At 34.0% G+C, this 27,481-nt stretch overlaps 1 protein-coding gene across 5 annotated transcripts; it reads right to left on the bottom strand.

Moving 5' to 3' along the window:
• Positions 1 to 703: 703 nt before the first annotated feature.
• Positions 704 to 27,246, bottom strand: AP1S2 (adaptor related protein complex 1 subunit sigma 2). Of its 5 annotated transcripts, none has more exons than XM_070943108.1 (6): positions 27,153 to 27,246; positions 24,094 to 24,272; positions 20,758 to 20,866; positions 18,865 to 19,002; positions 12,251 to 12,344; positions 704 to 1,354 (listed from the first exon to the last, which is right to left on the bottom strand). In XM_070943108.1, the coding sequence occupies exons 2-5, from the start codon at positions 24,270 to 24,272 to the stop codon at positions 12,300 to 12,302; spliced, it is 471 nt and encodes a 156-aa protein (XP_070799209.1). In that variant the 5' UTR covers positions 27,153 to 27,246; the 3' UTR covers positions 704 to 1,354; positions 12,251 to 12,299. The 5 variants fall into 5 exon arrangements, with proteins under 5 accessions (XP_070799209.1, XP_070799208.1, XP_070799210.1 ...); XM_070943109.1 differs by having other exon boundaries at positions 1,335 to 1,350; XM_070943107.1 differs by lacking the exon at positions 12,251 to 12,344.
• Positions 27,247 to 27,481: the final 235 nt, after the last annotated feature.

The raw sequence follows: 27,481 nt of genomic DNA, 5'->3' as shown, positions 1-27,481 counted from the left end.
ATGTATGTATTTCATGTAATCTTTACTAATTCCATAATGCTTCTATTGGACTCAGTATATTTCTGATGTAGCATATTAATGCATTACAATATTTGAGAATATCAATTATAGCAAATTGACCCACCAGAAGGCAATTTAGTAGTTACATTATTGAAGAGGTCTACATATGAGAAAGTACACACACACACAAACTTATGTAAAGCAACCTACTTCCAGAAATAAAATGCTCTGAACGAAGTTTGCTTCAAACGTATTACAGGATACTTAGCAAAATGCACATGAGGATAAACAAAATATGGCTTTGTAATATTCATGCAGTCTTATCCTATGCATATTTAGAAGTCCTATTTTGTTTTGATATGTACTACACCATAAAAATGTGCATATATATACCATGGCAGCCAGAATTGTGAACAAGCTGAGCAAAGGCATGGTGTAAAGTTTGCTTCTCTGCTGTGTTCACAATGCACTATGATTAAATCTAGAATCTAAAGTGGAATATTAATGGGCAGCTACAATTAGTAATATAACTGTTCAGATTGACTTCAAACAGAAGATAATACTGGTAACAAGTAGATATTTTCTAATAATTCATTTTTGTCAAGTGTGTTTCAATATCTGAATTTATCCTTTTGAAAAGATCTTCAGTACTTACGCTTATAAAAACTAACAACTTTATATAACTTCAATTTACATTCCCTTTGCAAAATATTAATTTAAGTTAGAATTTCATTCCAAGAAATTTTTACGTTGTTTATAACTGAATTTTTAGAAATGAATCTGCCATGACAGCTTATAATAGTTTGACTTGAATCAAACTAGATCTTGATATAATTCTTTGGTATAAATAAAACAGCTGTAAATACGGTACTTGTTTAATCTTCTGTGACAACCTAAAATGACTTAATAAAAGTCTTTGGCTATACAAAGCCAAGTTAACACATTTCACATTACCACATGTAATAGTTTTCAGCATGTAAAACAAATTACAGTATTGGATACATTGTTTTGGCAAAGTAATTCACAAAAAATAATTATTGAAATTGTCATCTATGACTCAATATTTTAAAACTAATGTGGCTTAAATTGCTGTAAAATCCCCTTCCCCAATTTGAAAACATTTAAAAACTTTGCTCCCTTTCTAAACTTTATAATAAATAGATTTTTTTTCTCATAGACCTGAATATAAGTAGCTTAGCTGAACAATAATACTGACAAATAGCATCATAACATCATTAGCTAACATTACATGGCGGCAGTGAAGATTTACATTTATATGGGATACTGTAAAGACACCAGAAAAGATTTATGTCAGTCCAATCTCTTCAAGAACACTACGAGGGGTCTCTGCTTCCTGTGGAGAAAAAAAGAGAATTAACGGGTGTTTTTTGTATTTGCCAAGCTAGGTATATCATATTTAAGAAGTAAATGAATTTCAGTAAGTTACATCTCACCTTTTTTTAATAAACTGTATTTGACACACTTCCCAATTCCTGCAATTCTTTCCTCCTTTCTTTAGTCAACTGAATAGACTGGAAACAGTTTCTATTACGTGAAATGCTTATGGTTCATAAAGGAGAGAAGACAACCTAGATAAAGTTGAACAACTCCCACAGGCACTAGCCACTTTGATAAGTGTGAATGTTTGATCTGATTAAAGAATTCAACCAAAGTAATAGTATTTGAGATAAAAATTGTAAATATTTAACAAATATGGATAAAATATTTAGAAAATAATTGTAAAGGCCAATTAAAATGTTATTTTTGCTAATGAAGTTAATGATCAATGTTTTAAATGTTCAATTTCAAATAAAACATTAAAGCAAGTTATGTTTTCTTTATAATAAACCAATGTACTCAAAAGCACAGCCAGTAATACTTGTATAAAAGCACTTACTTTAGCATCCTAAAAAGGTATAGCCAAAAAGAAAGAAAATCAGAATTTTAGCAATATTTCCATATAAATGCAACAAGTAAGAACATGAGAGCCCGTTTGGTCTAGTGGTTAAGACACCAGGCTAGAAACACCATGAGTTCAAGTCCTGCCTTAGCCATGAAAGCCAGCAGGGTGACTTTGGGCCAGTCACCCTCTCTTAGTCCAACTCACCTCACAGTTGTTGTTGTGGGAAAAATATGAAGTGGAGATGTGTTGGATATGTTTGCCACCTTGAATTATTTAAAAAATAGTAAGGGCGGGATATAATTAAAACAATTGAAATTCTGAATTCCCAAAAGGAAGGCACTATTGTAACACCTCTGAATTGTGTTAGTAACTAGCAGCAAGTGCTCTATTTAGATATTATTCTGTGCTGACATATATAAATTTGATATATAGGATTGGATTTTGTTATGAAAAATAAGTTTTATTAGATTCATCATTCTAAAGATTCATCATTCAGCAGATTTACTACCAGGGAATGCACCCTCATTCATTATGCAAACCCACAATGGTTCCCTTTCAAGAAGGTTGCCACTTAATTTGGCAATTTCTCATGAAAGTTAGAGCTGTAATCCAATAAATGAAATATAGCTGGATTTCACCTGCACTAATAGATCTCTTTATGTGAAGTCTAAGTCAAGTTGAATATTTACTATGGCCATAGGCCAGCATAATATAACAAAGGTATACTATTTTTATCTAATAAGAACCTGCATACCCTTATTATTGTATGCGTTTTTGTATCATAGTAGTATTTTAAAAAATTGTGTTTTACACTTTTAATAATGTACTATGAGCAATGATACAGCATACCCTCAACAAGTCTGAATCTCAAATATTACTTGGGGAAAGTAGCTGTACCATTCAAGGGGTATAAAATAGCTCTTTGGGAATGTGCAAATCAGAATTAAGATAAATTCCACAAATATGAATTATTTCACAGCAAAGAAATGGAGGGGAAAAAAGCCAGTCACATGAGAAGTGCATGCAATAGTTTATTACAGTCATGCCCCAAAAAAATCACAGTAATTTACAAGCATGCAGCTACATAAAGGTGCAACAATACTGCACCACCATCAGCACTCCATTTGCAACAGTTTGAAGAGCCAGTCATTAAAAGAATGCAAAGCAGCATTTACCATGTACATTCACAGAAGCAATACCATATACATTCACAGAGTGGGAGAGGGAGATCTGCAATATAAATGCTTCTTGCATGCTTCCCAGATGTAATGGGAAGTAACATTAATCCCATGTTTGAAACAACGATTCTCTCTAGTATGCTGTATCTATATTTGATTATATTGCAGAAACCATTTTCTTTTTTACTGCCATTTTGAAAGTCTAACTTTGTAACAACAGTCATGTCTCTCTTTTTATTATGACTTTTTGTTTTAGAATAAAATCAGGAAGGTTTTTAGTCATATACTTTGGTAGTGGCTTCTGTACATTTATGAACATTTTTATTGCTATTGTAACATTTGGATCAGCTCCATAGATGCATTAAAGATATCCATATAAATCTACTCTAAAATACTGAAATTAATGAAAGACTGCATGCAGAAATACCTTATGCACACTTTAGAGAATGCAAGATCAATGTACTTATTTTTTAAATGTATTTAGCAGAGAAGCAAATTTGTTTAATATACATGTATCACAATTTGTGGCCTTCAGGGTTGTTTTTCATGATAAGTTTAGAAGGCGCTATTTAGAAAACAATTTGTTTAGTGGGATAAAGTGTATAAGTTAACATCAGTGGATTTCTACGTGAAAGCTGCATAAATTAGATTTATATACATTTTGACAATACTGTACCATGGGATTGAATATTTAAATGATAAAGTGAGGCTAAGCAAAATATTTTACATGCTATGTCAAGTGCTAATGAGATAATTTAAATATTTTAACATGAAAATTACAGCATGCTGACAAAACATATGAAGAAAAACAAACACTGCAAATGGAAGGACAAGGAAAAATACAAACAGCAAAAACAAAACACACAACTGTGATATACACTAGTTTGTTCAAGATGATTGGATTCACCAAGCTGAGGAAAAGCGTTCTGCCATGAGAAAACCAGTTCTAGCGTCTCTCTGTGTGCATGATGAATGAAGTCATTTAGTATACTGGGACATTAAAGTATTCATGACGTGGCTATAAAAGAAATGTATATTTTTTTATAAACAGTACAGAAATTAGCACGCATATAATAATACAAATGGATTTATATTACTTCCATTCTTCTCTATTCTGATCTTTTACAATTATGTAATAATAATGTTTGAGGTTTAAGAAAATATATTTTATTGTACTGGATGATATTTAATATCCTGGGTGGTTTGCTTTAAACTAAGTTTGTAATGATGATGTGTACAGTTGGTTCCAGACATCCATCATTTTTTGCACAGCGGTATGTTTAATTACAGAAAATAGAATGCATATGCAATTTGCACTTTGAACAAGCTATTTGAAAGTTGTTTCTGATGTTGTATCCAATAATATTCAATCATATAATTACTGAATTTTATGGCAATGTATGTAAACTACAATTAATTTATGTCTAAGTTTTATTTTTCTTTATGGTGCAATTATAAATCATGTCTTTAAGGGTTGCAATCATAAAAATAAACTCATTCTTTTTAGCTGTTTTAAAACTACCTGTATTAACATTCCAGGCCAGCTAGCTGTTAATCCAACTACCCAGGGATGGAGAACTGGCATCATTAATTTCCTACATTTTTTCGTACTTATCTTAAGAGCAAAAATAATACACCATTCATAAAGCTAGTTCTATAAACAACTATAGAGACTATAGTTTTTCTGTATCTAAGAATGTGCAGGCTTTCAAGCATAATAATCAATATATAATGATAACTATGAATATTTCTATAAGTCTTTCAGAAATATAGGTTTCCCTGAAAATAATGAAATGGAAAGTATTCCTAAAACAGATATCCTAAGATTAATTCATTCAATGGAGAACATTTTATAAATTTCCATGTTAACTTGGCAAAGTACATTTTCCCAGACATCATATGAACATAAATATTCGATTATTTTTGTCCTCCCCAACACATTGTGATTAATATATCCAAACTCATAAAATTAAATACTCTCCACATGCCTAATTTGCATATGTGCAGTCTTCTCCACATTCTTTCAATACTTATAAACTGGTATTGCAGGAATACATTTTTCCTCCAGTTTACCTGGTTGACCTAATAACTACATCACCTTAATATGGATTTTCACTTCATGGATGCTCGGGTTTGTAACTAAAAGTAGTTAAATAACACCATTTGGTGGTTAATGTATTTATTTACATTATTCTTAATTTGTTTTATGAAAATTTAAAAAGTTATATTGGGTTTCCCCAAAAATAAGACCCTGTCTTATATTTTTTTGAACCCTGAAATAAGCGCTTGGCCTTATTGCCATGCACTCAAAATTGGGCTTATTATAAGGGTATGTCTTATTTGGGGGAAACAGGGTAGGTGAAACCTTTCTATGGAAAGGTTCAGAAGTGAAAATAAATTATCTGCATCTTGTATAGTCAAAATCGAACAATTCTCAATTTTATTCTCTGGGGAAAAGAGGAAGGAGCATTAGATATGTTTACCAGCTTGTATTATTTATTAAAATAATAAAGGTGGAGATTATATATAATAAATATAAACAATATAAACATATATAAAATATATAAACAATAAAAATAGGATTTGAAAAAAAGTGTTTTTTTTGAATCTGTAGTCAGAACAAGGGAAGCTGCCATTTGAAAATATTCCACGGGGCATGGCGAACTGAAGACAACTCTGCAAGAGAATAGCCCATGACCACAGTGCAAAAAGGAGCCAATTGCTTCCCAAACTCCTCTCTGGATTAAGGAGAGAATTTGGGATGCCCAGAGTGTTTTCCTGCAACAAGACTGTAAAACAATAGTCTCCAGTAGGTTTTAGAGCTTTGGGAGTCAGGAGAGTCAGTCTTGGCCAAGCCATGGTTGAGAGATTTCAAGAGACACTGGGTTCACCCACTACCTTTCTTAATCACTTTCATTGGAAATGTTTTGAAAATTGTTTTATGGATATTAACAGCCTTCAGAAGGACAAGTTTTATTACATTAAGTGCTCTTCCTTCAAACCTCAGACATAGAAGATTCATGTAAATTTAAGAACTTAAAAACTTTGTTATTTGAAAATAAGTAGCAAAAACATAATTAGAATGCTAATTTTGGAAAGATTTTAAATCGACTTAGGGTCCATCATCGTCTTTTAACGACTCCATAATCCCTTGCAGGGTGAAGTCTAGGCAACTGAATGGAGCTAGCAGAGTGTTTTAACGGCCGGATGCCCTTCCTGTCAACCAATGGGGAGTTTTGTTCAGCAGATATATTCTCAATGTGCCCAGAGAGAAATATCTGCCTTTACCTAGGATCAAAGTCACTGCCTCCTGATTGTGAGGTGAGAGCTCTACCTCTAGGCCACCGCACCACTCCTACTTAGGGTCCATCTTAACTGAAAATAAGATTATGAAATAATTATAAGAATATTCCTATAGTTTATTTAAAATCCTATTAAAAATATATGAAGATTTTGAATTTTAAGTGCAAATAATCTTTCCCTGGGAAAATTTTGTGGATTGGGAAAAAGCATGAAAAAAGGAGATCTTGAAGGTTAGTTACTGGAGGCAACTAGAAAGGTTCTAATTAAAGGAGACGACCTTCTGTTACAGAATAGAGAGAAGTATTTTAACTCTGGAGGAATTCAAGGATATTTGGCAACAATATTCAGAATTTTCTTTTCAGATTGTCCAATAGTATAAAATGGATTCAAAAAAGGAGATAGAAGAGGATGCAATGGAGAACCAGGATGTTCTACGAGATAGGTGGCACATACATATCGGTACATATATACATACATAAAATATTGACAAACATGTTATACAGAATTTGCCAAAGAAACCAATTGATATTTTAATAGCTAAAGGGACACACAAATAATAAATCAAAATGGTGATTTATTGGATGTATAGATTCCAACTCAGAAAAGTAACTTGGACAAGTTTTCTTATTTTTGGACTTACAAAACATATGTGTAGGAGTATCCAAGAAAAGATAGAATGAAAAGAAATAAGCTTTTGAGACATTCCTCAAGACTTTTAAAACTAAAAAGATTTATAAAGTTGGCTTATAGGTAGTCATTCCTGAGAAAATTGTTTAACCAACTGAAACCTTCTTATGACAACCCACTGCTAAGAGCTTTTTCCATAACCAAGCCATTTGCTGCTTTTACTTAGAAGCTATGAAATTTTACAATAAATCACAAGAATTACTCTATTGACCATTTTGAAAAATGGGATCAGAATGGACAGCTACCCCCTCTAGTGCTTGAATCAAAGCAAGAGAACAACAAGCTTGTCTTGAATTCCCATTGTTCTTACAGTCAGAATATTCAAACATTTTGCATTTTATTCTGATGGAATTCTTCAATTATTCCGACTGTTTTTTTTTCCAGAAGTCCAGTTGCCTCCTGAAAAAGCACCTTTGGGACAACCATGACTTGGATGACAGAGAATCTCCATAGACATTTAGCTATACACTTTGGGATGAACACCCTTCTAATGCTGCTGGAGTATGAACGGATTTCCAGGAAAAAAAATTGCAGAATAAAGGAACCATTTGCACTTCAATTTCAGATGCAGACAACACAGACTCATCTTTAACACCTACGCCTGTCTTCACTGAAGGGACACAGGGCAGAAAACATCCTGCAGCCAAGAAGGCTCCCCACCCATTTGCACTATCATTATTTTATTTCAGAACTTTCAGAGAGAGATTCTAAATTGTCAAGAATTCCTCAGTGATCTCTGTTTTGCTTTTCAGATCCATTCCAAACCAACATAGAATTAGTGGACAAGATAAAAACAATAAGAATTATGGGAGGAAGTTATCATAATTCCAGGAGTTCAAGATATTGTAGAAAGAGAAATTAAGAGTGCAATTAATACATGCACAAAGCTTAAATTAGTATTAGGGAGCAACCCATGGTCAGAAATCCTGAGGCCAAAGGATCTGCAGGACTGCTCCAAGAACATTTGCACACTATTCTGATTATGGCAAGGAGAGGGCCGAGTTCCTCTATTCCTACTTTGCTTCAGTTGTCAGATAAATAAAAAAAAAGGAGTGGCAACTAAAGAAATTGGCTATCATGACTAAATTATCTCTTCAGAACCAGATCTATTAAATCTGAGTGTCCTGAAGGAATTTATGGATTTCATTTTGGAGCATATATGATTTTAAAGAAATCATGGAGGATAGACATAATGCCAGAGGATTGGGAAGGTTAAATTGCTTTCAAGAAGAGATTGGACTGCCATTTGTCAAAAACAGTTTAGGGTCTCCTGCTCGGGCGGGGGGTTGGACGAGATGATCTACAAGGTCCCTTCCAACTCTGTTAATCTGTCTGTCTGTCTATCAAATATCTTTAAAAAGATAACTGGCAAGTAGAGACCGGACAGCTTGATAACGGTACAGGGTAAAAGTGAGACACAGATTATTCAGCAATTGGTTTGTAAGCAGGAGCAAGTTTAATTAGAATAAATCATGCTATACCATCCTGATGAATGTCTTGACTTTTTCCTTCTTTTTTTTTTAAGAGTGACCTATTCAATTGCCATAGAAACATAGCGGACACAGCATACCCTGCCTTTAGAAAACTATTCAACAAAGACTTCCATGAGATTCTAGTAGAGAATTATAAGAAAGAGATAAAATGTGATCAGGACATCCTATGATTATAAACAGTACCACCATCGGTCATTCTTAGCCCAATTCACCTCATAGAGTTGTTTTTGAGGGGAAAATAGAAGGAGAAAGGAGTTATTAGGTATGTTTACCATCTTGAGTTATTTATTAAAAAATAATAAAGGCAGGATAAATAAATAAAACAAATATAGAGCTAGCTGAACACTACATCATATTACACTAATGACTTCACATTAAGATGGAAACAAGTATCAAGCAGCATATTACAAAGCTCCAATCTACCCCAATTTGTTCCACATATATAAAAGTGCTTGAATGAAGGATTAGAACATATCACATGTGTAGATGAAGCAAAGTTAGGACACATAACAAACAGATAATATTAATAAGATTCAAAAGGTAGAAACAATGAGTGGAAACCAGCAAAATACATTCAATCAGAAAACTGCAAAACCCTACATTTGGGCAGAAAAAAGATGCAGTTTTATTCTTAATGAAATACCTCAAATTTCTATGTACTATATATAATGAATACAAATAACTACAAATATTAGAAGTTAATAGAGTTAAGGGTCTTATTTTAAACCTGAAGGAACTAATTTCATAATCTCTCCTTCATTAGAAATGTAGGGTAAGAGGTGAAGATCCTGTCAACATCTAAGCAAGTATTGTGTAGGGGCCTATGTCAAAATGTGGGATAAATAATACACTTTCAGAGACAGTTGAATTCTACAGATCATATTCTGGAAATCAACTTGTTTGCAGCAATTGAGAAACATCAATAGAAAAGGCATGGTTTTTATAACCCTCAAGATGATGGGAGTGAATCTGTATCCAAAATACAGGTAGTCCTTGACTTACAACAGTTCATTTAGTGACCGTTCAAAGTTACATCACTGAAAAAAGTGACTTATGACTGTTTTTCACACTTATGACCATTATAGCATCCCCATGGTCACGTGATTTACATTCGGATGCTTCACAACTGACTTATATTTATGATGGTTGCATAGTCATGTGATTGCCTTTTGTGACCTTCTGACAAGCAAAGTCAATGAAGAAACCAGATTCACTTAACAACCACGTCACTAATTTAACAGCTGCAGTGATTCACTTAACGAATGTGGCAAGAAAAGTCGTAAAATGGGGCAACACTCACTTAACAAATGTCTCATTTAGCAACATACATTTTGGGCTCAATTATGGTGGTAAATTGAGGACTACCTGTAACTAATTCCATGGTCAATTAGAAGACTTGCATCACCATGAATTGAGTTTTGCATTCTTAATTTCATCAAGCATGCGGTCCTAGAACACTTGTAGTTAATTTTATATCTATGTTGAGAAAAAAAGCTTAAAAAGCCTATTTAATTATATTCTTACAAAAACCATGTGTGAAAAAAATATAAAACAGCTGTGAATAAGATGTAGTTACTTGTTTTCTTGTTATTCTTTGTTAATCAAACAAATAATTCTATACCTTAATGCCAATCCATGACTAATAAATTTTAGTTATCTACAATACTACACTGTTTTAATAAAATACTATCACGAAGTCGATTAAAATTTTCTTAATAAAAATAAATAATTCTACATATTAAGCTCAGTTATCATGGACAGAAGTTAAATTACCCATTATAAATGTATAAACTCACTAGGAAAAATGTAAAAAGTAATTATTATGAGAGATGTACAAAACAATGATTTCAAAATAAGATTTTAATATTACCAGAAGACGTCCAATGCCATTCTGACCTTACTGGAAGTATTCTAAGTTTAAAAAGGAAGCCATGCTGCTTTCATTTTAAATGAAGTCATTTATCCAACAAAAAATTGAAATACTTCCATCCATTCCTGACAAATATGCCTTGATGATACTTGGAAAAATATGAGAAATAGAAAACAGAATAATCAATTTTCTTTTCACAGTATCGGTCACAATGTCTACTTCAAATTCTTTGTTGAATTAATAGTGGGAGGCATTTCTCTTGCTTATATTGCTCATGTCCTTTTGTTTAAATTTTATTGATGTTATCTTTCAACACATGTATCCTTGGAAATTTAATATGGGAGATTAAAAAGAAGCAAAATATTTTAGGGTGCAGAAACTTTACAAGGATTTCTCCTGATCTGAACAGAACTGAGAATCTTTTTGTCCATTTTATAAATATATAAGGTAATGTTTTAACAAAATTAAATGACTGTTAAAATTGTCCTTAACCTTATCTTTAATTTTAAAACATAATCTATACCCCAGAATCTTGATGAAATATTAAATCACTATGAGACCAACACTGCTGATAATATTGAGGCAAACGTCATGATGTAACATGCTGATCACATTTAAGACTCCATTTTTACATACTATCAGTCCACAATTAAATCAATATTAATTTTAAAATGACATTGATTTCTATGAAGAAAAGCACTTTTTATTAAATCAGTTAAAATTATACTTATAAAATTATAATTATTTACGTTTAGTCAAATTGTGTATTTAAACATGCATGTTTATGAGGCAGTCACAGTAAATCATAATTACACATATTAGTACATAATCTATTATGTCAATTTATTGTTTTTGATGGAGAGTCAAATGTTTAGAGCACTTGCTATCAACATTTTTAAAGTTTTGTCTTATTTCAACTTCAGAAAAGGTATTTCCGAATCTTCAGAAGCTTGAGAATTTTACATGAAAGATGCTATTCATATTAGTATAATCATGCAGCCTTGTATCGAAGCCATTATGATTGATTAAAGAGCATTTTTGTAAAGTTCTATAATTTAAGCCTATTTATAAACATGCTTATTTGATGGTTATAATTTCTGCTTTCTCAGCATTTTAAATGCAGGACTGAATATGGTTAGTTTTAATTAATGCATTTAAGCCACATTATTTAAGAGGAACATAAATTCATTAAAAATAAATAAAATACATTAAAATCTTTTTTAGATAATTATTTTTCCTCATGCACCCTTTTTTTATGGAATATGAGATTTAAAAGTGGCAATTACACAATTACATTTTAAGAAATTCAGATTTTGAAATAAATTGGGACAAGTATATCCTTTTTCCTTAAGACAAATATTTATCTCAGCAATTCACTCATGTATTAACTGTAAGATACTGCAGCTTTTTTCATTTACATACTAAACTATATTTAACACTTATCTTTTTCCTGCTGCAAGTCATGATAGATACTGTATTCCAGAAAATAATTTAAACTACTTGATCAGACCAGTGATCTGTTTATTGGCTAAGGTGGGGATCTTTTAAGCCTTTTCAGCATACAAAAACCATTAACATCACTAGAACAAAACCATGCACCACACAATTCAAAATTGATGCCGTTAGTATGAAAAATAAAGATAGAACACCCAAAGCAAATATCCATTCTGTCAAGCAAATATGACAAAGAATAAGTCCATTACTCGTCACTTTCTGTTCCTCTTCTTGCTTAACAGGCAAGGGTTCTTTTACACGTGCAAACCTCTGCAAAGCACTAATGTAATCCATGCCACCAAAAGGTAAATTTGGTAGTTACCAATTGTACAGGTAGGGGCCAAAGCGCTAAGGCTTTAGATTGTTCTTAATCATAAGATATCCTCAGACAAACCTCCCCAGTCTTCATTCTGGCTCTATAAACAAAATTAAGCACAATTGAAAATTTTATAGTGCATTTTGCATGATTGTGTAAAGATAATCAACTTCACATAGGTTTATGGATATTAATATTCTTTAGGTTTTTCTACATGAGTATTATCAAGTACAAAGCTAGTGAAAATATGAAGAAAAATGAATGTATTACACAGATATACCTCACTTTTACCATATGATATGCAGTGAGTCTTCACTTTTCCAGAGGGTTGCCAAATTCCTAATTAAGATACTGATTTTCAGAATAGTAAGAGAATTGCTTATAAAAGCTATAGGAAATGTAGCAGTAGTGGGGACATCTTTTTTTTTCATTGCCTATCCCATTCACATATAAAAAGGTGATGGGTAAGAGAATTTTTTTTAAAGTAAGAGAAGACTGAATCCTCCTATTCCGTTTCAGACAATCCTAATAGAGGTAGTCCTTGATTTACAACTACCGTATTTTCCGGCGTATAAGACGACTGGGCGTATAAGACGACCCCCAACTTTTCCTGTTAAAATATAGGGTTTGGGCTATACTCGCCATATAAGACTACCCCCTTCCAATGCACACCAAATAAAAATTAAAAAACATCAACTGACTCACCTACAATGTAAAAGCAGCTGTGCTAGTCCCAAAATGGCCCCTGCAACAAGCAGGAACCTCACACAGCCACAAAAAGCCCCCCAAAAAACTTTCACACTCTACACACACACAACACAACTGGCTCACCCACAATGTAAAAGCAGCTGTGCTAGACCCAAAATGGCCCCTGCAACAAGCAGAAACCTCACACAGCCACAAAAAGCCCCCCCAAAAAACTTTCACACTCTAAACACACACAACACAACACAACTGGCTCACTCACAATGTAAAAGCAGCTGTGCTAGACCCAAAATGGCCCCTGAAACAAGCAGGAACCTCACACAGCCACAAAAAGTCCAAAAAACCAACTTTCACACTTTACACACACAAAATTCCACATAAAGCTTTGTGAGATTTTGTGTGTTTGTGTAGTTAGAGTGAAGCACTACAGAAACACACTAAATCTCAGAAAGCTGCACAAATATTATTTTATTTTATTTTTATTTTTATATGAAAGCTAAATTTAAAACTTCCTAAACTTTAAATGGCTAGGTCTAAAAAAGAACAACTAAAAAAACCCCAATTGACTATTTTTTTTAAAGCTCCCAAAGGGGAAAAAAACTTACCCAATAGAACAGGGGTCTCCAACCTTGGCAACTTTAAGACTTGTAGACTTCAACTTCCAGAATTCCTCAGCCAGCTTTGCTGGCTGAGGAATTCTGGGAGTTGAAGTCCACAACTCCCTGCTTGCTTGATTGCAGGCAGGGAGTTGCTTGCTGATGGAATAGATTCAGGCAAGCGAAGCAAGGCAAGCGTTGCGACTAGCAGCTGAGGTAAGCAAGCTGGAGGGGGAAAACTTTTTTCCTTTTACATGGTTTCTGGTGATCCCAGCTGAGTTGCAGGGAACTCAGCTGGGATCGTCAGAGCTGGGATCGACCATCAGAGCTGGGACCGTCAGAGCCATGGTTCTGGTGATCCCAGCTGAGTTGCAGGAACTCTGCTGGGATCGTCAGAGTAAAAGGGAAAAAACTTTTTTCCTTTTACATGGTTTCTGGCGATCCCAGCTGAGTTGCAGGGAACTCAGCTGGGATCGTCAGAGCTTGGATCGTCAGAGTAAAAGGGAAAAAACTTTTTTCCTTTTACATGGTTTCTGGCGATCCCAGCTGAGTTGCAGGGAACTCAGCTGGAATCGTCAGAGCTGGGATCGTCAGAGTAAAAGGGAAAAAACTTTTTTCCTTTTATATGGTTTCTGGCGATCCCAGCTGAGTTGCAGGGAACTCAGCTGGGATCGTCAGAGCTGGGATCGTCAGAGCTGGGATCGCCAGAGCCATTTAAGGCTCGTCAGAGCCTTTCGGGCTGGTCTGCCTGGTTACAGGAGAATGACACCCAGCGTATAAGACGACCCCCGACTTTTGAGAAGATTTTCATGTGTTAAAAAGTCGTCTTATACGCCGGAAAATACGGTATTTGTTTAATGATGGTTTGTAGCTATTATGGTCTCGGGAAAAGCGCCTTACAACTCCTCCTTAAAGTTATGACGATCGCACTACTTCCATTATCTGATCAAAATTCAGGCACTTAGCAATGGCTCGCATTTATAATTGTTGCAGTGTCTTGTGTTATGTGATTGCAATTTGCGACCTTCGCAGCTGGCTTCCAATAGAAAAATCAACTCAAGAAGCTGGATTTGCTTAACAACCACATGGTTCACTTAATAATTATGTGGTGTGCGTAACAACTGTAGTTTAATGACCACAGTAAAAGTGGTTGTAAAATCAAGTCCACTCCCATGATGATTCGTTTAATGACTACATCTCTTAACAACCAAAATTCCAGTCCCAATCAGAGTGATATGTTGGGAGCTTCCTGCAATGGATCCAGAAACATAAAAAGTGCAGTTCCAATTGGGGGGTGGGGATGGGGGAAAACCCAATTAAGCTGCAAGAAAATAAAAAGTTCAGCATCGTTCTTCCACAAGCTTCTTTTAAGATCCTCTTCAAACTGTTTCTATACTCATATGCAGGTTCTGCTCCAATTACTTATCAACTACTGTATAAATATCTATCAGCACTGTATCTAAATTTACTTTAAGAAACTACAATGTAAAACACGAGAAATAATGGAAAGAAACAGCTTTAGCATACTTTAAAAATTCTGTGACTTAAGTTGAAACACCAAACATCTAAGGGCGGTGACAGTTTTAAAATTTAAAACCAAACTTTGTAATTTAGATTATGTAGTTTTTCTACATAAAGAATTTCCTGCATTTTGAATGAGGTTCAGTGATGTACAACTTCTCCGAAAATCAGGTACTATCAGAGTGCCCAATTAATTGATTTTAAATAGAAATTCAGCATATATATTAATAAAGCAACGTTTACATACGTAAGGTTGATTTTATATCACTACTATATCAATTGTATGTAGCTATCAGAGTGATAGAAATGAGAAAACTATGACAACATACACAAGTACAACTCAACCACTAATATAGACATTTCTTCTCAATTACCTAGTTAGTTTTCTGTAACTAGAATAACTAGTATGGGAGAGTGATAAAGTCACAATTTTATATGGACCAATCTAGTGACATTAGATGTAACATTATTACATAAGATATAATAATATGGCACAGTACTGTGTTTCCTCCATTTGTTTAGGTTACTAATCATATATAGGACTTGACTAAAACTATTTTTACTGAATCAAATATATTTTTATTTGATTTAGGTTTCGCAACCTGTATCACTAGTGACTTGAATAGTAATAACAGTCTATAATGTGTATACAAAACATTTTAATGTTTAGAATGCCTGTGTTTATTGCTTGCACTTCTTTCCTCGGATGTATTAGTCTTGTAGGAATAACTAAGCAAGTGAAGAGTTACTTTCCTAAACTGTTGTTTCCTCATATATTTTCAGCTCTTTATTATGACTCTAATTCAGCCTTTCTCACAAAAAACAATTAGTGTGTCAGAATCAGATATTCATTAGTATTTTAAATAGAGCCATCTTAATGGATTGTCTTGAATTCACAAATCATTCCTACATTTGAGCAGAATTTCACCTTGTGGGTAAACATGACATTATAAAAAATTCCTGCTTCTGCAACTTGCAGACCTGGCAAAAAAACCCAGTAACCAATGATATACCAATTTAACAAAATTAAGTTGCTGTGAAAAAGGTTCTTCATTTCAAGATCATATTAAACAAGTACTTATTAAGGATGATAACATTTTAAAATTAATTTCATTATATTATTAATAATGATGATAATAATGCTCAAAAAAGGAGCCTTCCATCCTTTTGAAGGTAGGTAAAATGAGGACCCAGTTTGTGGGGGCAATAAGCTGACTTTGTATAAAAAAAGAACACCACTTGGGGGGGCCGAAAGCCCTACTAAGCAGGTATATACAAAAGTATGAAGGCTATTGCTTAACGCATTGTAAGCTGCCCTGAGTCTCCGGAGAAGGGCGGCATATAAATCGAACCAATCAACCAATCAATCAATCAATCAAATAAGAAAAAAAATGTCCTTAATTTATGCTTACACTTCATTGATGAGCATTTAAGTTTTATCCCTGTAATTAAGTGATGAGCAATGAAGTCCATTAAATAGTGTCAAAAAACAAATAATCTTTCTTAAATTCTTAAGAGGAAAGATTATACAGTATTAATGAAAAATATGAGATAAGCAAATTGTTGGGAAATGCCCAGGCAGGCAGGGAAGAAGATTCAAGGGGGGGGGGGGGGAATTAGCCTTGAATTGTTGCGCAGCTGTAAGAGATCTGATCCTCCACTTCCAAGCTCCATGGGAACTTATCTACTGTATTACCAAAGAAAGGCAAGCATTCCTGTATTTTGGCAGAATTCAATGAAGTAGTTAATTGAACTCTACACATGTGGCTCTGGTTGCTTGTGCCTGACACAAATCTGTCTTTGCCTAATTTTGCATAAATAGTCTTTTATTTTACTAAAGAGGTCACTGAATCTAAAGCACATATTATTTACATAAGCAAAGTAATAAAATGTATTAAGTAGAGATCAAGCTAAATACTTATTGAACTTTTATTTTTTTATTTTCTACTCACCTAACTCTTATTAATATAGTAGAAATCCAACAGATATTATATTTCAAGACTACAAGGGAAGTTTGTGGTTACAAATACACTCCAGATGAAAAAAGAATATGTATTATTCAAAAACTCTTAAGATATATAAATGAATTCAGTGACCATTTTATTACTTTAAAAACATCTTGAGCAGATGCATGTACAATTAATTTCTGTGAGAACAGAACAGGAACAGGAGTTACAGATTTGTCATGGGTTTTACATACAAAATATTTTGAATATTTTTCTTCTACAAAGACTTTTAAAAGGAATATAATATATAGTATGGTTATTTAGTTTACCTCATTAAATTTCCTTCTATTATAGTTAGCATATCACACAATCTGCCTTATCACATAATCTTTCTAAATCACTGAGCTATAGAAGTAGGGATTTCCTTGGAAATTTTGTAACAATTCCTGACCTCCTGTCCTTTCCTTGATTATCCTCAGGATAATAACATTCTTCAAGTTATCTTGAGCATCTTCCCTGAAGCAGACAAACATGCAAATTTTCTGTCTTTTTTCCTGCCAATATCTGTGATAGGCCACTATGTTAATAACTTTGTCATTAATGTCTAAATATTTTAAATAAGTAAAGTTTTCGAATAATCAGCTCCTTCTAGAACAGCTAATTTCTAAGAAAGCTACATTTTATCAGCAAATATAACTAGATGTATTTCCCTTAAATATAAGAATTTCAACTGATAAATATAGGGACAGAATGTGATGAGGGATCAGAATAAAATAAATACATATATTAAAATATTCCATGTAATGGCAAAAAAAAAACCAATTGTTTCTATTTACATAGAGCCAAGAGCCAAATGTGCAAGCCAAGCACAATTTCCCTAAAGCAACATAGAAAAATTGACTTTGCTGACATGACAGAGCTATACTCAAAACTCATTTTATCACAATATATTAATTTAAGTATTATTGTAATTTAAAGAGTATAGGTATGAAAGAATGATGAAAAGGGCATTATTTACTGCTCTCTGTCACCAAAATAGAATAGAATTCTTTATTGGACACACAATGAATTTGTCTTGGTGCATATGCTCTCAGTGTACATAAAAGAAAAGATATATTTGTCAAGAATCATAAGGTACAACACTTAATGATAGTCATAGGGAACAAATAAGCAATCAATCATATTAGGAAACAGTCAATATAAATCTTAAGGATACTAGCAATAAGGTTACAGTCATACAGTCATAAGTAGGAGGAGATGGGTGATATTTATTTAAGAAACACATTTCCTAAATTAATAAAAAATAAAGAAATATATTTCAGCTACTACTAATCCAAGTTCAAATTTCAAATCAGTTCAGGGCAAGGGGTTTTAAGTACTACAGGTCAGAAAAAAATGAAGTTATGGACTAATTAGCAGATCAGATATAGTTCCAATCCTTAATCTAGTTCTAAGACTAGTATTAAAACTATTTGATAAACACTTAGTACTCATCAAATTACATTAGCTATAGCAAAATGACTTTAAAAAAAAACTTAACAATAATAATGACCACAAGTATTTTAAAAAGAATCGGATTTTTGGATTTCAACAATGAGAAAAGTAAAGAGGAATACAAGTATGACAACATTATTTAATCATTCAATTAAAAAGGCAAAATGTAAGTTGAGCATAAAAGTGGCTAGATCCATATGAATACAACTGTGTAGCAGCATAAAATATATAAAAAATAAAAACATTATATGGTAAAAGTGATGAAAAGCTTTTCTGCAACTTGGAAGAAATTGAACAAAATAATGTGTATCAGCCCAGCATGCTGGTGTGCTTTAACAAAGAAACAAAAATTGTATACCTCTTGTAATAGATCTGCCTGTTCAATGGCTTTAAGAACATTTTTCTTGGAGGTCTCTTGAACTTCTCCTCCCAGGAGGAATTCATCCAAAATAAAATAAGCCTTCTCAAAATTAAAGATGATATCAAGTTCACAGACCTACAAAACATTAAAAAAGAAAGATGCAATGCCCAAACAGGACTTCTCTGCAACCATCAATGGAATGCTTTCCTTCAGAAGTATGGATGACCACCACCCGTGCAACACTGTTGGCATTTTGCAAACTAGCCAAAGTATTTTGTCCCTGTGCATTCAATCCTTGAATTAGCTTATTTATGGCTCATTGATTAGCAATGTATTCATTATTAATTCATTAGTTTATTAATTTATTGATTATATCTATTTGATATTTACTGATGTTATTATCTTAATAGTAATACAGGTAGTCCTCAACTAACTAACTAACTAACTAACTAACTAACTAACTAACTAACTTACTTACTTATTTATTTATTATATTTCTATACCGCCTTTTTCCCGTAGGACTCAAGGCGGTGTACAGTCAAGAAAAATATAGATACACAAACATCATAAAATTGCTAATTAAGATTATTATTATAACTTATAATTATTATTATTATAGTTTGGCCCAATTAAATAGAACCTAAAATTAACTTATAATTGAGCCCGAATTTCTGTTGCTAAGTGAAACATTTGTTAAATGAGTTTTTGCAGTTGGTAAATTAAGTAACACAGTTGTTAAGTGAAACTGGTTTCCCCATTGACTTTGCTTGTCAGAAGATCGCAAAAGGTATGAACCAGTTGCCAAGCATCTGGATTTTGATCACATGACCATGGGGATCCTGCGATGGTTGTAAGTGTGAAAAATGGTCATAAGTCACTTTTTTCAGTGACATTGTAACTTTGAATGGTCACTAAATGAACTGTTGTAAATCAAGGACTACCCATGTTGCATTTTTAATTTGACTGTTAATCTGATTAGCAGCTCCAAGATCTTAGGTAGCCTACAGCCTACATTAGGGGTCTCAAACCCGCTCGCATTGCGGGCTGTATTGTGACGTATCGCGATATTTTTTGCCTTTGCGGAGCTGGGGTAAGTGTGACCTGCGTGTGCTGTACCTGGCCCGAGGGCCACCAGTCTGACAGGCCTGGTCTACATACATTATTTTTTGTATTATCAATTTTGGACAAAATAAGAGAGAAAATTATGAATATGTATAAGAAGCATTTTAAAGACAACATGCAAAATAACTGAACTAATCCTCTTTGCAAAAAATGTCGTTTATTAATTGTTCTATAAACCCTGACAATCTTTGTTAGCCCCAAGGCATAATTAAAAGCATTCATAATGAAAAACATTCATGTTACTCTGCTCGCAAGCTCCATGGCTATCCAACTTTTTTTAAAAAATTAAATAAAAAGGTTAAATAAAGAGTTGCAAAGCAAGGCACCAGTCTGTAACAGATTTGTCGTAATCTCTTTGAATACAGAGTATGCTGGGGTAAAGAATTTGAGATTCATTAAATTGGTAAATTGGTGTTTTGTAGCTGATCATACTCATTATGACTACATTTTGTAAACCGGCTATTTTTTCAACGTACACACTGCATATTTTCAAATTTCAATTTTCTGCCATGAAAATATAGAAAAATATTTCATCCCTACAACAGAGATTTCCCTGAAGAATTCAGAACAGTATTTTGTCCAGTTTGTTCCTCTCCCACCAGGTAATCACTACTGTTTATGCTGTTTTATGGAAAATGATTTTATTGACGGGCTTTATTCAACTATTAGAGACAAAAATCTTTCTGCTACTTCCTTTTTCCACTGAGAACCAATGAAACTACCTCTGAGACTTTTAAAAAGTAGAAAAAAATACAGGAAATAACTTACACTTCCAAAATATTTATCAAGTAATTCTACATAACGATGAATTATTTCCAAGGTTATTAACTCATTATCCTGATCTTCAATGGCACAGCAGAAATAGAGGCTTGCATATCTGTAAGACACATATTTAATTTAGCAGGGATATAACAGACTTTTGTAGTCTTAACTACATTTAGAAACAGTTTAACAAAAATATTCAATCTTTAAAATAAAATTAAAATGTCACATTTGCAGACATTGACAATAAAACATTAGATTTAGTGTTTAAAAGTAAACCTAAGGTAACTATGAGCTAAGAAAATGAGAAAAAATGCTTTTAAAATCCCTTTTCTTCGCTTTCTTTAAATATTGGTTGTGAAGTATGGTTGGTTGTTAAGAACAAGACAGTTTGTTGAAAAATAAAAGTTTTTGATCTCTTCTAGAGAGACAAGTATTTATTCTCACCATAATTTAAAGTATCAGGTAGCTTTTTTGTAAGATGGACAGTAATACAAATTTGATTAATAAATATATCTTACAAAGGGGATTCTACTGTGCCCAGCAACTGATGGCCAAATGAAAACAATAAATGATGGAAAAGCACATTAATCAATTACAGTACAATTTGCTGTTTCTACTTATAACTCAAACTACAAAAAAGGCAGGTTCAGATGATTAAAGCTAGAAGAAACAAAGGAACAAAAGGGAAAGGTAGTTATGACATCAAGAAAAGCAGGCATAAAAGTGAGACATTAAAAAGTTGCATAATTGTTAAGAATTTTCAAAAGGAGTCAATTATGCTACTCTAACCCATTGGAGAGAACAAAGGGAATCAAAGACAAGGGCAGCAGTGCTATTCCTTTTCTACGTATTCCTTGGTGGTGCCCACAATAGTGCCCATAAGCCCAAGGAAGAGTTTGCACCACATTGTTGTTTTTTTCTCCAAAAAGTTATGAGGTAATTCCTCCTATGTTTTCAGGAACACTCAATTTCATTGTTCCTGTACCTGCTCTTTCAGTCTGACTTTGAGAACAAGTGTGTTTAACAGTTTAGAAACCATTTCTAAAAATTTTAAACTGCATTAAAATTTGTCTTCAACACAGACCAAAAAGTATATGGTGTGTAAATACCAGACTCATATAAACATTGTTATGCAAGTCAATGTTTACATGAGTTATTTAGTCTTTCTGAAATAGAACATTACATAAATTGGGGAGTCTAGGTATCTATACGGAAGTAAACTTTTTTTTCACATAGTGATGTGCTAAATGACCTGTGGTAAATTAAATTGATTGGACATGATTTGGAAAGGCACACACCTCTTGAATAGAAGGCCTCACAGCTGACAATGAATACTGTAGCAGAGCCAAAGCCATCAAGTCCAAGAAACTGCCTTCAGAGCTCAGAGACAGGATTATTGCAAGGCACAGATCTGGGGAAGGCTACAATAAAATTTTTGCTGCACTGAAGGTTCCTAAGAGCACAGTGGCCTCCATAATTCTCAAATGGAAGAAGTTTGGTGCAACCAGGATTCTTCCAAGAACTGATCACCCGGTCAAACTGAGCAATCGGGGAGAATGGCCTTAATAAGAGAAATGACCAAGAACCTGATGGTCACTCTAACTGAACTCCAGAGATCCTGTGTGGAGATGTGAGAGTTCTAGAAGGATAACCATCACTGCAGCCATTCATCAATTTGGGCTTTATGGAAGAGTGGCTAGATGAAAGCCCACCTGAAGGACTCTGACTGTGAGGAACAAACTCTTAAGTAGGCTTTCGTGTGTTTTGCATTGTCAGTTGTCATGCCTTCTGTAGAGAGGTGTGTGACTTTCCAAATCATGTCCAATCAATTTAGTTTACCACAGGTCAATGCCATTCAAGGTGTAGAAACATGTCAGCGACGAACAAGAGAAATGGGAGGCACTAGAACTAAATTTCACATGTTGTTGCAAAGGGTCTGAATACTTATACCAATGTGATATTTCAGTTGTTTATTTTTAATAAATTTACAGATATTTTTAAAATTCTGTTTTTACTTCATCATTATGGAGTACTAAATGTGTTTCAACAACTGTAGAATCAAGCTGCAGTACAACAAAATTGATAAAAATGAAGAAGTCTGAATACTTTCTGAATGCACTGTAGTTAGCTAGGTATTTTACATAATTCTCATATTATGTTCCACTGACTATTTAATTATTATACTGTTTTTGGGCCTGCGAAACACTTTGACCATCACTGAAAAAACATAAATAATTGAGTTCTTTATTTCCCATGAAAATATATGGCTACTGCATGACAATAAACAGAAAAAAATATTGCCATTCCATTTTCAAAATGCATCCATTCCTTGACTGGGCAAGAAAATAAGGTATTTATAATTTTAGTAAGTAATTAAATATTATGCTTGAATTCTTTGGGGAAATTGCCACAAAACATCTTTGATTAGAGATTACAGCTTACTTTTCTACATCACTCCAGGTGGTCCTTATATTGAATACAGCCTTAATAAATTGTGCAAAACTTGGTACAAGAAATGATGTCAGGTACTAAGATTTGGGAGCAGTTTCAAAATTCAAATCATGAAGAATTGGTGTCAGACAAATTTTCAGTTAAAGATATAAATGCAGTATTATAATGACAATCTGTGAAAAATGTATGTAAAGCATAGAAAATTTCTATGGTAGTTTGCACTTTCTTTAAAACCAGTGTTTCTGATACATGCTAATTGTTCCTGTGCAGTTGTGGTAGTTGAGGTTTGGTGAGTTGTGGCAGTTGTAGTAGTTGCACTTTGTGGTAGTTGAAATGACTCTGTAGGATTCATATCACAAAATGCAAAATTCAAACTGAATTTTATTTCCATTTTCCAATTCTGAAGTTGAATTTAAATTTAAAAAATAGAAAACATTATTTCATCGTTCACACTATGGTCTTCATTGTTATTTAATGTGCAAAAGAATAATTTTCTCCATTTTGGGTGGACTTTCTATATTTGATGAGATTAGATTCTAGCTTGAAGCAAATTTTTAATTAAACCACAGCGAATAAACATCTTTTGAAACCTGTATTGCAGCTGAATACAGAACTATTTTACATAGTGCAGTGTACCAGTGTGATACAGTTCTAAGAACCTGAAAAGGTGGGAGATCCATCCATCCATCCATCCATTCATCCATCTCATGCACACATACACATACAAAATAATTTCATATTTTTCAGTATATTTTAAAATGTATCACATGCCCATTTATTAGCATTTTAGGCATGAATTAAATAAAAGGCATTTTCTATAAGAAAATAAATCATTTGTTTTTCTGATCCCAAATAGTTTTTCTCAGATGTGTGATAAAACAATACAACCTTTTATAGACAATCTTCAAATCTCTCCATTCCAGGAAGCTGCACATTTTCGGTTTACGGGCTAAGACCGTTTGAACAAGTTCTCTTGTGATTTTCTTCTTTTCTTTGTCAGATAATGGGACGTACCATTTTTGAAGTCTCAGTTTTCCCTGGCGACTAAAAAGCAACATAAACTGCATCTGTTGAATTAAATAGAATATTTCATGTTAGCCTTTCTCCCACATTGTATACAAGTAGTCCTGAACTTACAAGTTTATTTAGTGACTTATGACTGTTTTTCACACTTATGACTGCTGCAGCATCCCCATGGGCATGTGATCAAAGTTTGAATGTTTGGCAAGTGGTTCATATTTATGACAGTTGCAGTGTCCCGGGGTCATGTGATCACCTTTTGTGACCTTCTGACAAGCAAAGTCAATGGGGAAGCCAGATTCACTTAACAACCATGTTACTAACTTCACAACTGCAGTGATTCATTTAACAACTGTGGCAAGAAAAGTTGTAAAATGGAGCAAAACTCACTTAACAAATGTCTCATTTAGCAATATAAATTTTGGGCTCAATTGTGGTTGTAAGTCGAGGACTAACTGTAATTGTGCTTTATGTCTAAGCCAGCTTTCTTAAACTGTTTTTTTCAATTAAACTTTAAAATAGTACACTTCTCAAATTTTGTGCTGCATATTGCAATACTGTTTGCTCCAATCTAATATCCTTCAGGTGGTAGAGCCACAATTCTCACAATCTTAAATCAACAGTAGCACATTATACAACAAGACGTTCAGTAGGTTCAAAACTAGGATATGCCTCTGTATTTAAAAACCAAGTGTATATAATAAATATCATAGTAATGAGTATTCAAAAATAATGAACTAGTTTTATAAGTGCCCAAAGAACTTAAGAATATTCTAAGCTACTACTTAATTATTCTTTTTCATCTTTGCCCGTACTGTTTTATATTCCTGGAATTTATTCTTTAATGTTAGAAAGTTTTTCTGCTAGAAAAATCTATCATTTCATTTAAGTGTTTCCAATATTGAGGTCTCTACTATCAATGCAGTTGCAGGTGCACAAAATATTAAACACAATCTATTCAAAGTCCTGAATATCAAAGTATCTTAAATTATGTGTGGTATTCCTCTTGCATATTTCAAAACTGCACAGAAAAAAAAATCTTAGGCAGAATCACCACCTCAGCCTAAGTGCAATATAAAGCACAATCTATACAGCCTTTCAACTGATGAGAAACTTGTGAAAACTCAGAAAAAATGAGGAAATGGGTATATATGGTTAAAAATGTAGAATCACATTTTGCAATATTTGAAGATGAGTTTTTATTTCAATAGAAACTTATCTATTTTGATGCCAGCAATTATAGCACAATTATGAGACACATATTCAGTGCTTTTTTAAAAAAACAGTAGCTATAGTTTAATGAAACAATATGAGTGAGAAGTGTTTTATTTCCTTCGGCTACCCTACCAGAATTTTTTTTTTGCCACTAATATAAATAGTCTATTGTAAAAGAGCTATTCTGAGACAACAATTATTTTTCTATAAAAAGATGATTCAATATATTGAAATTGAATTAGTAGATGAGGAATCACTATAGATCCAGCTCAGCCACATTGAGCCACTATTATTGAAATTACAATGATCAGTCACAGAATAAGCTAAAATTGGGATTCAAGTCTTTTTTGCAATGAAGAGAGATAACTGTATGGAATATTTTTAACACTGAAATAAAAAGTATTATATAGAAAAAGTCCTTCCTTCAAAATAGTCACTTTTATTATAATTAATCATATCTTTGTAACCCGTTTTTGTGAGGACTAGTTATGCCCATTCAATACTGTTTTCCCTTACTGCAAATCATAGCTTTAATCAAAATAATCTGCATATTAGAACGAAACTCCCTAGGACATAAATATTTTATTTTTTTCTTTTTTCATAAGACTGGGAAACTGGGAAAAACCCTAAATAATAAGCATCCATGCTCCAATGGTTTACTTGACCTCATTTTTGTCTAAGTTGACTTTAAAGTTATCTTGCAAGCTTGTATCATTAGGGAGAAGTTGAAAGAAAAGTGGAGCAGAGAGGCTACTATAATATTCCCTAAATGGGGTCTCTAGATCATTTCATTTATCCAGAATCACCACTAATTTTATTGTTTCTGCAGTTCCACGGAAGAATTTTATTCTCAACTGATTTGCCTATTTCGCAAAATAGCAAAAAATAAAAAATAATAACTGGCCCACAGCCAGATAACTCTTCTGTTTTCCTACCATGTTTATATTGCCTCCTTCTTCCGGAAGAAAAATTGTTGCTCAAAAGACAAAGCGGCTATATAAGACTTTATGATGTGTAATATCAGAGCAGCGCGTTGGGAAACACCGTCATTAGCACTTCTGTTTTATATAGAAGCTGTGCTTGGAAGAGTTCTGCTCACGGCACCCGTCACTGTTTATTTTAAATCTGATTAGGTAAAGGGATGCTTTAACGAACTAACTGCCCCCTTCACACATCCACTCAGAAAGATACACGTAAGTTTAGCGGCAAACAGATCCAGCTTAAAGAGGAGGAAGCGGAGTGCACTCTCGAATACTTCGGCTAATAAAAGAACAATCAGGTGGATCCTCAGGATTTCGAGAGAGAGTAGCCAAGAGGAGATCGTCTTCCCGTTTGACCACCCAGTAAAGCGCACCGAGTACCACGCGAGGGGCGAACGCAGCGGTGTCACTCCACCTTCCGCCAACAGCACGAGAGGTCACGCGGGTGCCAGCAACGGGGCCCAATCCCTCAAGCTGGAGCCGGTTTTGGCACACACGCGCAGAGTCCGGCACAACCCCCTCTCGAATTACACCTCCAATTGTAGGGGGCGAGCGTTCACGCGCAAGCACGTACGGATCCGCACAAGGGACGAGGAGAGGCAGAGAGCCCCAGCCGCGCAGCTCTCCCAGTCACCCATCCCAACCTAAACCGTTTTTTTCGTGTACCTCCACGCGACTTCAGAGGTGCCGCCGCCAACCGCCGCGCTCCCGGCTCAACTCCCCCATGCTTACCGTTATCCCAGAAGCGTTGGCAGGCGCGCGCACGGCTGAGGGAGAAAAAAAAAAGAAGGAATCCCCTCAGAGCTCGCTGGAGCAGACACAGCCGACAACCTCCCACCCGAACCACTGGGCGAAGAAGCGGGGCTGCTAGCGGCAAGGAGCCCTAGAGGCGGGGCCGAAAGAGAAGACGCGAGGGAGGGATACAGCCCAATTCTAACCGTCGAACTTCATTCGCTCTTCCGAGCAGAGTCTATCCTGTCGAGAAAAAGAGGAGGAGAAAGGATTCCCAGGGTAGCCAATCCCTGAACAGAAAATGTACGCGATAAGATAGAATGGGTAAG

Source organism: Pituophis catenifer, unplaced genomic scaffold (genome assembly GCF_029215685.1).
Source record: "Pituophis catenifer annectens isolate HBS135680 unplaced genomic scaffold, rPitCat1.0.hap2 SCAF_4, whole genome shotgun sequence".
In the NCBI taxonomy this organism is placed as follows: domain Eukaryota; kingdom Metazoa; phylum Chordata; class Lepidosauria; order Squamata; family Colubridae; genus Pituophis; species Pituophis catenifer.
Note: the sequence above shows the minus strand (reverse complement) of the source record. Positions and strands in the feature narration are given on the sequence as shown.

Bases quoted from the DNA above. Each gene is read 5' to 3' on its own strand.
- AP1S2 (XM_070943106.1), bottom strand. From the start codon at position 24,272: ATGCAGTTTATGTTGCTTTTTAGTCGCCAGGGAAAACTGAGACTTCAA. The intron at 20,867-24,093 runs GTTGTATTGTTT...TGTGTCTTACAG, and splicing joins TTGAAGATTGTCTATAAAAG to ATATGCAAGCCTCTATTTCT. The intron at 19,003-20,757 runs GTAAGTTATTTC...AATGTTTTGTAG, and splicing joins TTGATAAATATTTTGGAAGT to GTCTGTGAACTTGATATCAT.